Raw genomic sequence first — 15,261 nt, forward strand, 5'->3', positions numbered from 1 at the left:
AGACACCTGCATGCTGTTTTAGTGATTTCATGCAGCAATTCCACAGATTGACAATCTACCACATAAAGGATCTTTTCTTTGCTTCTACTGCTCTTTAAGCCGAAGTGAAATAAAAACAGTAAAGAACATATTTCATAGGCAGCAACAGGCACTTGTGGGATCTATCCTGCTATCTTTTTATATAAACCTCTGCTGAAGACAATGGAAGTTGCACCCATGAATCCATGGCAGTATATGGCCCTTGGCTTTCCACACGTGGCCCTTGTAACTTGGCTGTCACGAGTGGTCCTGCAATCTCCACTATTGTGGTATAAAACATGCTTTAGAATACCTACACTAATAGTGCTTCATCCAGCTCCCTGGAGAACATACTTATTAGGAAGATATCTCATTAAGCTTCAAGCCATTGCTCCACATTGTCTTCCAATTAATTTGCCTCCTTCATGAGTATTACTTACTTCAAAAGTGGTGTATTCTCCTTTTCCCCCATTCAAAGTCTCTTCCACACCTTCATATATAAAGATTCCTTTATTAAACTGCTTTTCATATGAAGAAAAAAAATTTACACCAATAAGTCATCACATACAAAACGGCACTGTTTTCACTTGTATTAGTCTGTTATACTAATGCTTGACGACACCACCAAGCCAATTCACACAGAGTATTTATCTATATCTGAAGTCACCCATACAACCGTTTTCCCCTTCCCTCAAGACAGATTACAGCTGTCAAGGCAGAATCATGTTTTAACTAAATTTCACTATCTGAAGGGTATAGCTGGGCTAACTGGAGATTAAAGCAGATTGGTAATCCTATATTATCTCAGTTAATTTGACTTTTATTTAATTGGGTACTGACAGTATTGAATATCCATTTCTGGAAAGCACACTCTCTTCTGAGCATCAGTTTCTCCTACCCTCCCAGGACACTGTGTGCTGTTAATTACATGATTTAATGTAGCAGTTTATATTTTTAGCTCTCTTTAATACTTAGCACTTACTACTATGCAATTTACTCTGTGTTATGGTAACAACTGAAACTTTTATTAAGACCATTAAAAATGGATATCAGAGTATCTACACACCAAGTGCAAGTGGCAAGTTATAGAGTGACAACAGAACAGAAGCTGTTTTTCTGAAGTGCGCCGATATAAACAGAGATTAACAACAGCATATTTTTTTATTTTTTTTCCCTTTAGAGGGCTTTGCAAACAAGGCCTGATCTATCTGGTCTTTAGAGAGACCTCTCACTGAGAAAAGCCTCACAGCTCTTTCCTGTAAAGTGCCTCCACATTTCAGACCCAGAGCCATCAGTTCGAACTTCAGTGTCTCTAATCCTAGCTCTTCCATCTCAGCAGCAGAGTTGAATGCCAGCAAATCTATTCGTGTAGGCTCCTGCAGAGAGAACATGCAATTAACTCACTGTTTTAACAGATTAACAATATGCTCTTCTTGTTTTATGCTCATTTGGTCTCCAACAAGAATTCATTTTACAGAAGACTACTACTCCAGGCTTATTTGGAAGTCACCCAAACATCTTCAAAGTGTGACAATATAATTAAACATCTATGTAAGTAAGTGAGATATTTTCACAATTAAACTTGAATTCCAGTAATCTAAGGCTCCTTTTTGTGATCTACAGACAACTATATTTCTAAGGTATCCTGCCAAAATACCATAGACCAAATTAGTGGTCAGAGTTTAACAGTCGGTTTGTAAGAGAGAGAGCTGAACAAACTTGAAATAAAAACAAGTGACCTGTTCTTATCTTGTTCTTCAGAAGAAAGATAAATAATCGCATGAACAGAGAATTCTTAAACACTTAGCAGTTCAACAGCCTTATCCTTCAGTTGCACAGGCCATCCTCTACCCAGGACATAAAGCTACAAGCCTTCTTCATTCAGAATATAGCCCAGATGAAACAGTCACCATGAGTAGCAGGAAAGAGGGTGAGACAGCCTACATTTCTGTTGCAACCACCCTGATGTTACAAGAACTGCAGACAAAATATTCTCTTTTTATAAGGTGTTTAGGGAAGAGTAAAGTTCTAGGAGTGCATCTGATCTTGACACATAGCATAGCTGACACAAATCATGCTTTAGATGAAGAAAATCAGCATCTTCAACTTCTAGGAAGATTCAAATAAATGCAATTTATTAGTATCCACTGAACTGAATATGGAATTTGGGACAACTCTTACACCCCTTATTAACAAGCATAGCGCTGTCTATGAAGTATCATGCTGGAGTTAACAAAAGGGACTTAATAAACAGTCCCAGTGACTGAAATGAGACCACTCATTTGTCGGCACAATACCCAGCAGTAAGTGTTTACTTAAGAACGGGGTCTGATTCTGTACAGTATTGCACACTGCCAAGCTACGCATACAAAAATCACCTGGCTGTGTTTTAGCACCGAGTGGAGCTGTTATGAGGTCTTATTACTATAGTCACTACTTTTACAAAATGCAGTGGGCATCATATTTGCCAACTGCAAGAAGAATTTACTATGCCATTGGTGAAGTTTCCCGTTCTAAGAGGAGGGAACGCTGCAAATAGTGAGGGAAAGACAAAATACTGCAATGTTGCAACTATCCAGTTTAAGATGGTTCCTACTGTGCACTCAAATGTATACTACAGTTTCAGTTAACTGAACTACACCTGTTAAAAACTGAAGTACATTTTGTGATGGGTTTTCCCTCATTCAATTGTGTTTGTTCACTTACTTGCCAATTGTCAAGATTCAACTCTTTGGAATGAATGCATCCAAACATATTACTGTGACTAAGACTCTGCAGAGTCTTTGGCTGAAAATCAGTTTTCATTGGCTAGAAAGCTAATCCAGGCCTCTCACGTAGCCGACAAAAATTCAACAAAGTAATATAGCAGGTCAGTGATGTGACTGAATGAGCTTTCATAAGACTCTGAACTGCCCATCTATTAAGGAAATATGAGTAAGCAGGTTACTCCACTGTTGAGATAACAGATTCATTGGTTTCCTTTAAATCTGCTCTTCCACCAAGATTTGAAAACTCAGCCACATCCAAGGTGGTTTGTCCAAGCACGACATTGAAGTGTTTATATAAGAGAAAACCAAGATAGATGAACTAGTCAATTGGCTTTTGTCTGCTCCAAATAAAAAGCCCCAAGTGACTAACTTCTAACTTAGGTGACCTTCAAGGATGAATATTAAGGTCAACCTACACTTACAGGTGATGTGACTAAACCTGATACAGTCAGCCGGAAAATCTTTCATCCTACAAAGTAGACTATATTTTCCCAGAGGAAGAACTTTTCACGCAAAGGGGATGATCTCTGGCTATACTTGTGGGAGAGAAGGGAAGACACTCACAAGAAGTGCCTAACCCCTTTTGGAAGGAGAGAGGACAGATAGTTGAGAGCAGTTAGACATGGAGAGCCCTAAATATGCTAGAACCTGGCTATCTCGGAGATTAACATTCCCTCATGACCTATCACTCCAGTTACAATCCGAGGCATTACTGCTTTGGTTCCAGTGCTGAACTCACCGGGGTTTTGTGATAAGTGTCAGTGGAGGACCCTCTCTGGTATTAGTTTCCATTAGAACTAGTACATAGCTACATTTAGTCCATAGTGCAGGATGCATCTTTCATTGACCTTCCTCCTGTCCTAACCAGTGGGATTTTTCAGTTGAGTGAAGGTGATAGCTTCAGGGTAATATTGTATTCAAAATAATTAAGTGGTCTCAAGACACTAGTATAATGATCACTTAATGTCACCTCACAAACAGATATATGGACCACACGAGACTGAGGCACTATAGCCACTTGGGGAGCATTCTAGCTACCACCTCCTGCAGGAGCTAAGGCGCACTAGCAGGTTTTTTTATGAATACTTCTACTGAATCAATAGCCATACAAAAGGCAAACCAAAGCCCAATATACACTTCCATACTCCTCAGATGTTTAGAGGCAAACCCCTTCTGACAGGTAAGTGTACTCTAAACAAACATAATATTAGTTAACAGGCTGTTTATGTTTGATATATTTTGGATCTCTTCTAGTTCCATTTACAATAGCAACAGAGATGCATTGTTCAGTGTGTGTTTATTGTGCTTCCCTGATGACAGTCCAGTGTACTTACTCCTCAATTAAAAGAGCTCAGGCTACTTAGATGTGGAGTAGTTTAGAGAAGAAGGACAGTTTCTTTTCTAAATATCCTATATTTCTCAAGAGCCAAGGAACACATTGCAGTAAGCCAAAAAACTGATCTGATAATTTACCATACTGGAATTCTTGCCTCAAGAATTCTGGTCGCTTTCTTTGATCCTTGCCTCTGACTGCAGAACAAGACTCTTGCATACAGATCATAAGAGGATCTAGCACAGGGATCTCAAACTCAAACCACCACAAGGGCCACATGAGGACGAGCACATTGGCCCAAGGGCCACATCATATAAAGGTACAAAAGCCACCTATGCCCCCCTCCCCACCCCTTCCATGAGGCCCCACCCCTGCCCCTTCCTACTCCTTCCCCACACCCATTCCACCCCTTCCCCTAAGTCCCCACACCAAATCCCGCCCCCACCCTGCCCCTATTCCAATCTCTTCCCCACCCCTGCCCTCCCTCCTCCCCTGAGCGCGCAGCTCCCCGCTCCTCACCCCACCCTCCTGGAAAGCGCTAAGTGCTCCCAAACAGCTGCTTGGCGGCGAGAAGCGCCTGGAAGTTGGCAGAGGAGAAGAGATGCGGCGCGCTGGAGGGGAAGGGGTGGCAGCAGGTAAGGGGAGCGTGGCGGGCCACAGCAAATAGCTCTGTGGGCCAGCTGCGTGTTGGAGACCCCTGATCTAGCATATCTTAAAAACAAATTGGCTTAGTAGTACATGCAGTGACTTGGGAATTGTTTTGAGCTGCTATATGGAGCTATTTAGAGCCCAGAGTGAGCATTATTTAGAAATACAAATTATCATGAGAACCATCAAGGCAAGTTAATTTTTAGACCCAACTACTTTGGCCGGGTCCCTTTATGTCAGTTAGATAGGTGATTCACTAACTGGGTGATAGAAAAAGTGGTCCAAACATAGATGATGGGCAGAGAGGAAAAAGAAGCAATAGGTCCATCTCTAGACATTCAACTTTAGTACTGCTTACTGTGCTCTGCAACTGGCTTGTTTCCTGCTGAGTAGCTGAAACAGTCTCTTGCTCCCCATCCTTCAGGGTCTTCGCTGCTTCATTTTTTTCGTCAGCTGCTGGAGTTTCAGTCTGACCACCTGCAGGCATCTTCTCTGGTAGATCTTTTCCAAGATCTTCTGGTTGTTCCTCAGTAGCATTGGAGGTTGAACTGCATCCGATGGAATCCTCCGAGCTACTGGGCCATTCACTTGTGAGTTCAGTCTTTTCAACATGGCTGCCAGTTGATTGCCAACTACCTTCTGCCACGCTAGAAGAATCATCTTCACTATCACCAGAGCTCTCGGGATCTGACAGTCCCTCCATGCCCATCCTGTCACAAAACACTTTTTAATTACAATTTTTTAACCAGAGTCACTTTCCCCTTCACATGCTCTAAAGGGGTCACTGTACTAGCCTAGCAAAGGAGGACTAGACTGGATTGTCTCCAGACCAATTTAATTCCTGCACTCAAAAGGGTAGAAGTCACTGTTACTGTATATAACTCCAAGCACTCCCTCAGGAGCCAGATACACTTTCTGAAGCACTCCCAGTAAAGAATGAGCCCAATCTACTACTGCCACGCAGCAGACCTTTAGCCACATGAGCATCTTTACTATGTCTAACCATTCTAGTTCATCATCATTTTAAATAATGGAATTCAAAAACTCATTTTGTTAAAAGAACAGAACAATTTAGGATTCTCCCACTGTCTTCTCTATGAAAGATGAACAAACTGGAGTGTGAGAAAAGATTAAAGGGGTCAAAAAAGTCTTCAAGTTACATACGGTAGGAAAGGTTGAGCCCAGTTTAATTATCCAGATGAATACTGATGAGGGAAGGGCAGCAGGAGGCAGCAGGGCATGCACTAGTACAGTAACTCCTCACTTAACATTGTAGTTATGTTTTTGAAAAATGAAACTTTAAGCAAAACTATATTAAGCAAATCCAATTTCCCCATAAGAATGAATGTAAACGGGGGGGGGGGGGGGGCTAGGTTCCAGGGAATTTTTTTCCCCCACCAGACAAAAGACATTATATACATATACAGTATAAGTTTTAAACAATTTTAAACAATGTAATACCGTACTCAGCAATGATGATTGTGAAGCTCGGATGAGGTGGAGGAGTCAGAGGGTGAATCATTCAGCTGCTCCTTTTGCTGTTCTTTCCAAAGTGCTGTGGATGCTCAACCCCAGGCCTGCCCCCACTCCATCTCTTGCCTCAAGGCCCCTGCCCCGCCTCTTCCTGCCCCTGCTCCACCCCCTCCCAACCCTGCAGGCAAGAGGCGTGGGGAGATAGGGGGAGTTGCTGATCCGCAGGGCCAACAGCAGGTGGGAGGTGCTGGGTGGTGTTGGAGGGGAGCTGATGGGGGGCTGCCAGCCCAATCTGGTTCCAAGCCAACAAGGCCAAACAATATTATAAGCAAACATAGCGCAACTTTAAATGAGTATGTTCTCTAATAGATTATCAACGAAACAACATTAACTGGGACAATGTTAAGTGAGGTGCAACTGTATGAAGGAAAGACGAGAGGAGTCAAAGCTCCTTCAGATTAAATGTCCTTGGTGCCTGTAGAATGGTGGTAGCACTGTTCCTGGGAGTGCTCAGCTGTCTGACTTTTACCAGTGATTAGTTAAAACAGTATTTTAATTTCATTTTTAAATCTGTACCAGTGGTACAAAAAGTGATCAGTTCCCCTTGGTAATTATCTATTGCTTTTCTTATTCTTTACAAAGCTTGTTTAAGCCATAACACTTACCAAAAACATTGTCTTTTCCTAAATTTTCCTCCACTCTTTTCAGACTCATTTGGGCGCTTCCGACAATCACTGGTTTCTGGAGACACCATCTTACTGGAAGAGGCCTGCATTCCTTCAAAGCAAAGTTAAAAGTTTAGTACCTTTGCAGATTTATTCTACTGTTAGGTTGTTATGCGATTACCAAGTCCATATAAGAAGATTTTAAAGCTCCAAATAGCTGCTCGAGGAGAACTCTATGGTTCCAGTTATTTTCCCTAAATATGTGAGATGTCTTTCTTTAGTATTTATGGAAGGTGCTGGACTGAGAGCCCTGGAGAATGAAGTCTTCCACATAAACTCAGAACAGGCATAGCGTGGGCATCAAAAGCTTCCCCACGAGTACAGCGTCAACCCTATACTGGAGACAGCCCTTCTTGTGCCCTGCTGAACCTCCCAACAGGGCAACAATCAGTGGATAAACAAAGTAACTGCAAAGGACACTTGTGTAATCCAGATATTTTATTAGATTACATTCAATTTCTAAACGCTCCATAAAATGTGTTAATATATGATCTTTTTACTACAAAAAAAGTTTACATATGATTCTTACTAAGCTCCTATCAGCATCTTCAGAGAGTTCTTGATGGCACTGCTGCTAACCTGGGACTCATGCAGCCTATCTTACCTTGGCATACAACGCTGTATCATTTGTATCTGTGTTGCAACTTTTGTATATTCCAATTAATTTTATTCAAAGGAGGAAAACCTACTTCTACTGGTTTTCATCAGAAGCAGGGCTGTTGATTAATCACAGTTAACTCACATGATTAACTCAAAATTCATCGTGATTAAAAAAAATTATGATTAAAATCGCACTATTAAACTATAGAATACCAACTGACATTTATTAAATATTTTTGGATGTTTTTCTACATTTTCAAATATATCAATTTCAATTACAATACAGAATACAAAGCCTGCAATATTTAAGAACAGTAACAATTTCTCAAATAGTGTTAATTCAAACGTCCATATTTTAATAAGATATGACTGAAAACAGTCCTATGATAACGGTTATTTTAAGGAGTCATTCCAAGTGCTCAGTAGTACCTTTAAGGACTGAATCCTCTAGGCGCTCAGCCATCTCGTGACACTGTTGCTGGTAGTCTGGATTAGTGAAAAAGTGCTTTGGTTCTGCAAGTTTACGCTGCAGCCTTTCCAGGCGTCTTTGTTCTTTTTCTGCTTCTCGCTCTGCTTGCTGCTTCACCCACTCAGCCATTCTGCAGAGAAAAAATGGTCCAGGAAATAGGAACCAGTCATTTTAATCTAACAATGATTATTGCTCTGCAGTTACAGAACATTTTCATCCACTGATGGGGACAGAAAAAGGAAGAGGACAGGAAATAAGTGAGTTAGTCATAAAACAAGCTGCACCCTGCAGCAACTCATGGAAATTTCACTACAGGAGGGAGAAGTGTTTATTTATCCAAGATAGACTAATGATGGGCTCCATAGCTCTCTGGCCTGCAGCTACAGGGTAGTGGTGCCTTGAGGATTCTATAATTTTTCTACTGTGTGAGAACATTCTTCTACCCCCTCAGAAACACTTACAAGAGGTGCAGACAAGCATGTCACAAACAGGTTGCAGTATGGTCACCTTTAATTTGCACTAGCTACATCCTCTTCAAGCAGACAGTTGACTCCTCCTGGCTTCTATCTATATTGTGCTGAGAGTTTCAAAAAGCTAAAAGCTCCTTCTAATATCCATAATGTTTCACTATTCTGACTATAACAGCCTCTCGTTTGATCTCTTCTAACAATGAAAGATAGGTTATTGTATTTTATAATGATATTTCTGAGAAAGTAAATGCCTCACGCTTTTTCGTGGTTAACGTCTCGTAGTCTCCTTCCACTAAGATCTCGGCAAGCCTCTCGATTTGTTGTCTTTTCAATTTGAGCACCAAGTGCTCGAAGCATAGATCCAAAACCTGAAAGTTATCAGAAGTCAGCTACAAAGTTGTGATAGGAAGATCTACAGGATCAGGACCATTACAGTTTCTGAAAATAGCTATTCCCCTTCCTCCCCACATCCCAGTAATAGAGATCAAGTTAATGAGACATCATATACTAGAGAAAAAAATCACGTTAGTCCCACCATTAGCGAAGAAAGAGATACTGAAAGTCTAGCGACTTGCTTTCTCACAGAATAACGGAGGCCAAAGATGAGCTGTAAATATTTACCAGATACAATGCGATAAATTATATTATTGAGCTGAATGTCTCAATCATCAAGTCAAAGAGAGGCATTCAAGGTATAACTAAGTTTAAACTATCTTTTAATTTTAGCTCTCCTGAAGTCATGCCAGCTGGATTCCTGAGCTACTGATATCCCTAGAATAAGTATTCCTGATACTACAGGCTACTGGAGTCCTCTAGCACAGTGGTTCTCAATCTTGTCCATATCATGAACACTTGAACCTCCTCCCTCATCTAACAAGGGGAGACCCAATCTACCCAATGGAACCATTATCATGAACCCCATATATTGAGGACACCGGCACAGGGGCTGGGGAAATTATTTTTGTAGGCTATAGCCTGGATTTTGCAGAGTGCCAACAAAAAATAATTGCTTTATGTGACTACCTCTCTTGGGAAATGTGGTCTGGTGGAGACCCACTAATGTTAGAGTTCTACTTACACCTCTGCCACTGCTTGCTCTCGTCATGTCACTTAACTTCTGTCTCAATCCCACCCCCTCACCAGTTACAGATAATACTTACCTAATTACCGTGTAGAAACACAGTGAAGATTAATGGCAGTGCAGTGCTTTAAAGTACTATGTAAGTGCCATTTATTACACTATTCTTTAACTACAAGTTGAACAAAACTACTAGAATCCTTGAAGATCCTTTAAAGCAGCCTTGAAAAACATGCCACTGAAATTTACCAGGCTCATACAATAAGAGGGGAGTGAATAGGTGACTATTAAAACAAACTATTGCCACGGGCGAAAAGAATTTTGCAAAGCTGATTCCAAGCAGACACTTGTGAGGAAGTTGCTTATTACAGGTTTCATTGGATTTTATATTCTAAAAAAAGAAGAGAGAGCTGTTTTCTAAACCGAGGCCCAATTCTGCTCCTATTGAAGTCAATGGCAATGTTCCCAAGCCCTATCATAAACTTTTCAGTTTCTCTGTGACTGTCTGATTTTTAGCCCAAAGGGACCATTAAGCAAGCCTTTAGAGGCTGAGTGTTTTACCCCACATTTTCATTTTAAAACTCAAACAGAAGTACTTGACAAGGCCAACGGTATGATTTTGACAAATACTATTTAGTTGACTAGGCCTCACAGGGCTCCAATGGCAACTGTGACATCACAGAATAATGCATGTTGGACAGTCACAGTAGAGTAGAAGCTGGTAGGCATGATAGTGGGTATTTGGAAGTTATAAACAGATATCAGCAACCAATTGTCTTTGGGGAGATTAAAAGTCACAGAAGCAGTATTTACTTTCATTCTGCCTAATTCTATAAACAAGGTGTAGCAAGCTGGACCGGAATCTAAAGGAAGCCCCCTTGATTTCTGTGCCCTGTAGATAGGAAATGCTGGGGAACTTAAATGCATTCATTGTAAAATGTTCAGTAATCTATCAAATATGAAAATATAATTAGTCCACTAACCTGCTTAACTTTGTTATTAAATTCAGTTTTATAATGTGCCTACATTTCAGTGTTTCAGAGTGGTACATATCTTTGTATTGATGATACACAATATATTTAATGCAGTTATTGAGAGGGAAATGGGTTGTTCTGGCAACTGAGCAGTAGGCAGCTGGGTCTTTTGAAACTTAACCGGCTGGGAGGCAATTTGAGTTTGTGCAATGAACACATTATAGTTGAATCTTTCACTGATAATTACTTTAGCAGACACAGTTTATTTTGACATTTAAACGGTCAAGTTTAGGTTTCACAGGTACAATTTCAGATTGTCTGCACTGAAGACTCAGGAAACCAACACTGCATCAGTTACACTCACTTCACGTGTTTATGATCATAAAGGTTAGAATTTTTTTTTTCTATATAAATGAAAGCTTGAATTCTGGAGCAGGATTGGATGGCAAATGGTAGATTCTGTGATGATCTTTATGGCCATGAAATCTTAGAATGAGGGGGTTCTGGCTATCAAGGATTTTTCTGACTCACAAGTTGATTGTGGAATAAAATAAGCTAAGAACCTCCAAAGGTCATGGTTTAGGGTGAACTTTTCAAAAACATCCAAGTGACTGAGGAGCCTAACGCCTGTTGATTTTCACTGAAATTTAGTCTCCAAATCCCTTGGGTGCTTCTGAAGTTTTACCCCTAGACTCTAATACATTAAAAATTTGACAGTCCCCCATGCAGCATCAGCAACTAACCTCCTTTTCCACCACAAAGTCTTGGCTCCAAACTATAAACAACTCCATCCTGTAGCAAGTCTTCAGTATTAACCAGTCGGCCATTACATTTCACATAGAAACTGTCCTCAGGAATGCCCTAGAAACAAAAACATTCAGTCTATAAAAATGGATTTTGATCAGTCTGAGTAATCTATTTTAAAACAATAAAAGGAGAATAGGCTTTTTACCTCCTTTTAAATAAGAAATTAAAAGCAAAGAAGCAGCTTTCTAAGACCCCAAATCATTCACTGAATATGTATAACCTTAAAAATTACAAATACATTTTTAAATCAAGTTATGGGTAACTCACTTGATGAACTGGAATTAAAGTACAAAGTGCAGGGTATATTTTCAATTCAAGTTATTAATGAAGGTTAAAGGTGCTTACAGAGTAGTTTACATTCACCTACAAATGGATTCCATGTTAAAATGCACTTTATAGCACTTACTAGAGGTGCTTAAACTTTGTATTAGCCAAAAAGTAAAATAAGCACTTCCTCTTCTTCCACTCATCTAGGGCAATCAGAGGAAAGAAAGAAGATACCCACAACCCCAGGATGTCAAATTTTTTCTAGTGCATTATCAGCTCCTCCAGTAATTGTAGGAAGAAGAGATCAGAGATTCCTGGCTCCCTGCATGGCAAGTGGGCAGAGCATGTCTGATGCAGGTGGCCAGAAAGAGTGAAAGATTTCACTGCTGTCACCTGCAGATGTTGGGAGTGCAAGCCTTGCTATTCTCCCTCAGGCTGTGAAGGTGGAAGAGGATACAAAACTGGATTTTTTTTTTAAGAACGTAGCCTTTGGCTATGGCAAGCCATTATTTGTAACTGAGAGAAATAATGTTCTTATATTTATGGCGCCAGATGTGGACTACTCAAGAGATCTGGGCTCAGTTCCTTACTCTGCCACAGATTTCCTGTGTGACTTTAGGCACATCACATAATAACTCTTGTGCCTCAGTTCCTCATCTTTCCCTCATCTCTCTTGCTATTTAGACTGTACACTCTTAAGAGAAAGAAGATTGTTCTTATTATGCATTTGTACAATATTTGGCACAAAGGGGCATCAATCTCAGCTGGGGCCTCTAAATGCTACTGCACTAAGATATTGTTTTGTACATATTAAGAAAAACAAAACAATCAACAGGACCCTACTAGAGCTTTTAAAGAATCAGTTCCTCATTTATTTGCCAAGGCCCAAAATCAGAGTCTCCTCTATTATAGTTTCAGGATATCACTGATGCTTAAACAGCCCAAGAAGCTGCAAGGATGGGGACTGTTGATATTTCAGTGATCACCTCAACTACTGAAGATTCAGAGGGGGAGGGACAGGTCTTCAAGCTCACATCTTTGTTCGTAAAGAGATTTTCTAGTTTGTCAAACAAAAGCAAACGCTCCAGTAGCAGGACACTAGAACCCAGTCCACACAGACACACACGGGCAGGTTTTGTAGCGAAGAGAATGATCCATGAGCAGGCCCAAGACACCGGGCAGGGGCAGCGCCCAGGTCCTGAGGACAACAGTGGAATCTTAGGGACCAAATCAACGTCACCTTCCTCCTCACCCCCTTCCGCGGGGGCTCCCCTAACGGCCCCGCAGAGCGCCGGGGCGGCTCCCCCAGCTGCCTCCCCACCCCCAATGTCCCGGGTGACACTTGGCCCCCCAGAGCAGGGCCGCCCCCAGCTGCCCTCCCGCTCCTACCTGTGCCCGGCAGCGAATGCGGAGCCAGTCCCGCACCGACCCGCCCCCGGGGGGCAGCGGCACTAGCTGCGCTCGAGAAGCGTCCGGGTCCCGCACCAGCAGAGCCATCTTCCCCAGCTCAGCAGCCCCGGCCTAGCCGAGACAGGAAGCGCCGCCGCGCCGGCAACGGGCACGGCGCACACTGATGACGCAGAGAAGCCAACCCGGAAGCTGGGCACCCGTCACGTGGCTGGAAGGGCGCTGCTCGTGGGTCGCTGCGGGAGAGGCAGGTCTGGAGAAGACCGATAAAGAATGGGGGGAGTTGCCGGGGCGGATCTGGGGGGCAGCCATAAGAGGCTGCTCGTGGGTCGCCTCCTCGTGGGCCCGGCTTGCAGAGGAGGGTGCAGTAGTTTTTGCTGTGCTTCCTCTGCAGCCTTTTGCGGTCCCGTAACTACAAGGCAGCCTCCTGTGTCGGACTGAAATCTCACCCCCATGCCATCATGTGAACTGGGAGCTTTTTCTTCTTGTGGCTGATGTAGTTTTGAAGCCCCCTGGTATAGTTACCTACAAAGTGATCAATACACCAGCAGGATTTCAGTGCAACTATCTGTAATCTCCAGTGTGTCCCTGCTTTACTATCTCATAGACTCATAGACTCTAGGACTGGAAGGGACCTCGAGAGGTCATTGAGTCCAGTCCCCTGCCCTCATGGCAGGACCAAATACCGTCTAGACCATCCCTAATAGACATTTATTTAACCTACTCTTAAATATGTCCAGAGACGGAGATTCCACAACTTCCGTAGGCAATCTATTCCAGTGTTTAACCACCCTGAAAGTTAGGAACTTTTTCCTAATGTCCAACCTAAATCTACCTTGCTGCAGTTTAAGCCCATTGCTTCTTGTTCTATCATTGGAGGCTAAGGTGAACAAGTTTTCTCCCACCTCCTGATGACACCCTTTTAGATACCTGAAAACTGCTATCATGTCCCCTCTCAGTCTTCTCTTTTCCAAACTAAACAAACCCAATTGTTTCAGCCTTCCTTCATAGGTCATGTTCTCAAGACCTTTAATCATTCTTGTTGCTCTTCTCTGGACCCTCTCCAATTTCTCCACATCTTTCTTGAAATGCGGTGCCCAGAGCTGGACACAATACTCCAGTTGAGGCCTAACCAGTGCAGAGTAAAGTGGAAGAATGACTTCTCGTGTCTTGTTTACAACACACCTGTTAATGCATCCCAGAATCACGTTTGTTTTTTTGCAACAGTATCACACTGTTGACTCATATTAAGCTTGTGGTCTACTATGACCCCTAGATCTCTTTCTGCCATACTCCTTCCTAGACAGTCTCTTCCCATTCTGTATGGGAAGTCTCTACCCATTCTAGGTACTTAGGCCAATTTTTTCAGGCTTTGAATCCTAAAATTAGACATTGAAACCAGAAATTTGCAACATAAATACATGCTTAAAACTCCCAAGTGACTAATGTAGGCACCTAAATATGGATTTAGGAGGAGACTTTCAAAAGACCCTATAGAGATTAAGGAGAAAAAATGCCAATGGGATTTGTGATCCTAGGTCCCTCAGGTGTTTTTGAAAATGCCCCACTTAATTACTTGAGTTTAGGCACACAGTTGAAAATTTTGGGCTGAGTATTTAGGCCAAAACAAAGAGTTCTAAAGAGCTCACAATCAAACAATAAACACCTAGCACAGAGGCCCTCTCTTAACTGCTTCTACATTAGGAAAATTAGGCCACATAATTCTCCACCAGTGTAACTCCATTAGTTGTAGTCATGGTGAAGGCTGGAGTGAAAAGAGGACTCTGCTGCCAGCTCATCTTCCTCATGAGTCTTGCAATATTGAGTATTTTACTTGAAGTCTCAGATTCTAGAATTGTGATTGTGTAAGATTCTCAGCTTTCACTAAAAAAGTAAGTTTCTACTACACCTTATGGTTTAAGAGACAGTTTAAAAACATGAACCCTAAAGGGTCAAGAATCAAAAAGCAAATAAAAAGAACCTCCCAAATCATTACTTTTTAAAATCTCATGGGGTTTTTTTTTGCACTTGATTCACAATTTTTGAACACTTGAAATTGGCAATACCAAGGCATTTTTAACCATGTTGGTAGTGGCAAAAATGTCCATCTCCTGTATTGGTGAAGAATTGCAGATCCCAATATTCTTTGTGTAGTCCAGGAATTTATACTAGGTGTGAAACCATGTTAGCCATGAAAACATGTTAAATATAGCTTCCTGGGGTA

At 41.7% G+C, this 15,261-nt stretch overlaps 1 protein-coding gene across 1 annotated transcript; it reads right to left on the reverse strand.

Moving 5' to 3' along the window:
* Positions 1 to 513: 513 nt before the first annotated feature.
* Positions 514 to 13,192, reverse strand: SDE2 (SDE2 telomere maintenance homolog). The gene is made up of 7 exons (XM_050948600.1): positions 13,020 to 13,192; positions 11,300 to 11,417; positions 8,761 to 8,872; positions 7,995 to 8,164; positions 6,906 to 7,017; positions 5,126 to 5,477; positions 514 to 1,394 (listed from the first exon to the last, which is right to left on the reverse strand). The coding sequence occupies exons 1-7, from the start codon at positions 13,125 to 13,127 to the stop codon at positions 1,161 to 1,163; spliced, it is 1,206 nt and encodes a 401-aa protein (XP_050804557.1). The 5' UTR covers positions 13,128 to 13,192; the 3' UTR covers positions 514 to 1,160.
* Positions 13,193 to 15,261: the final 2,069 nt, after the last annotated feature.

Source organism: Gopherus flavomarginatus, chromosome 4 (assembly GCF_025201925.1).
Source record: "Gopherus flavomarginatus isolate rGopFla2 chromosome 4, rGopFla2.mat.asm, whole genome shotgun sequence".
NCBI classification, from domain to species: Eukaryota; Metazoa; Chordata; order Testudines; family Testudinidae; genus Gopherus; species Gopherus flavomarginatus.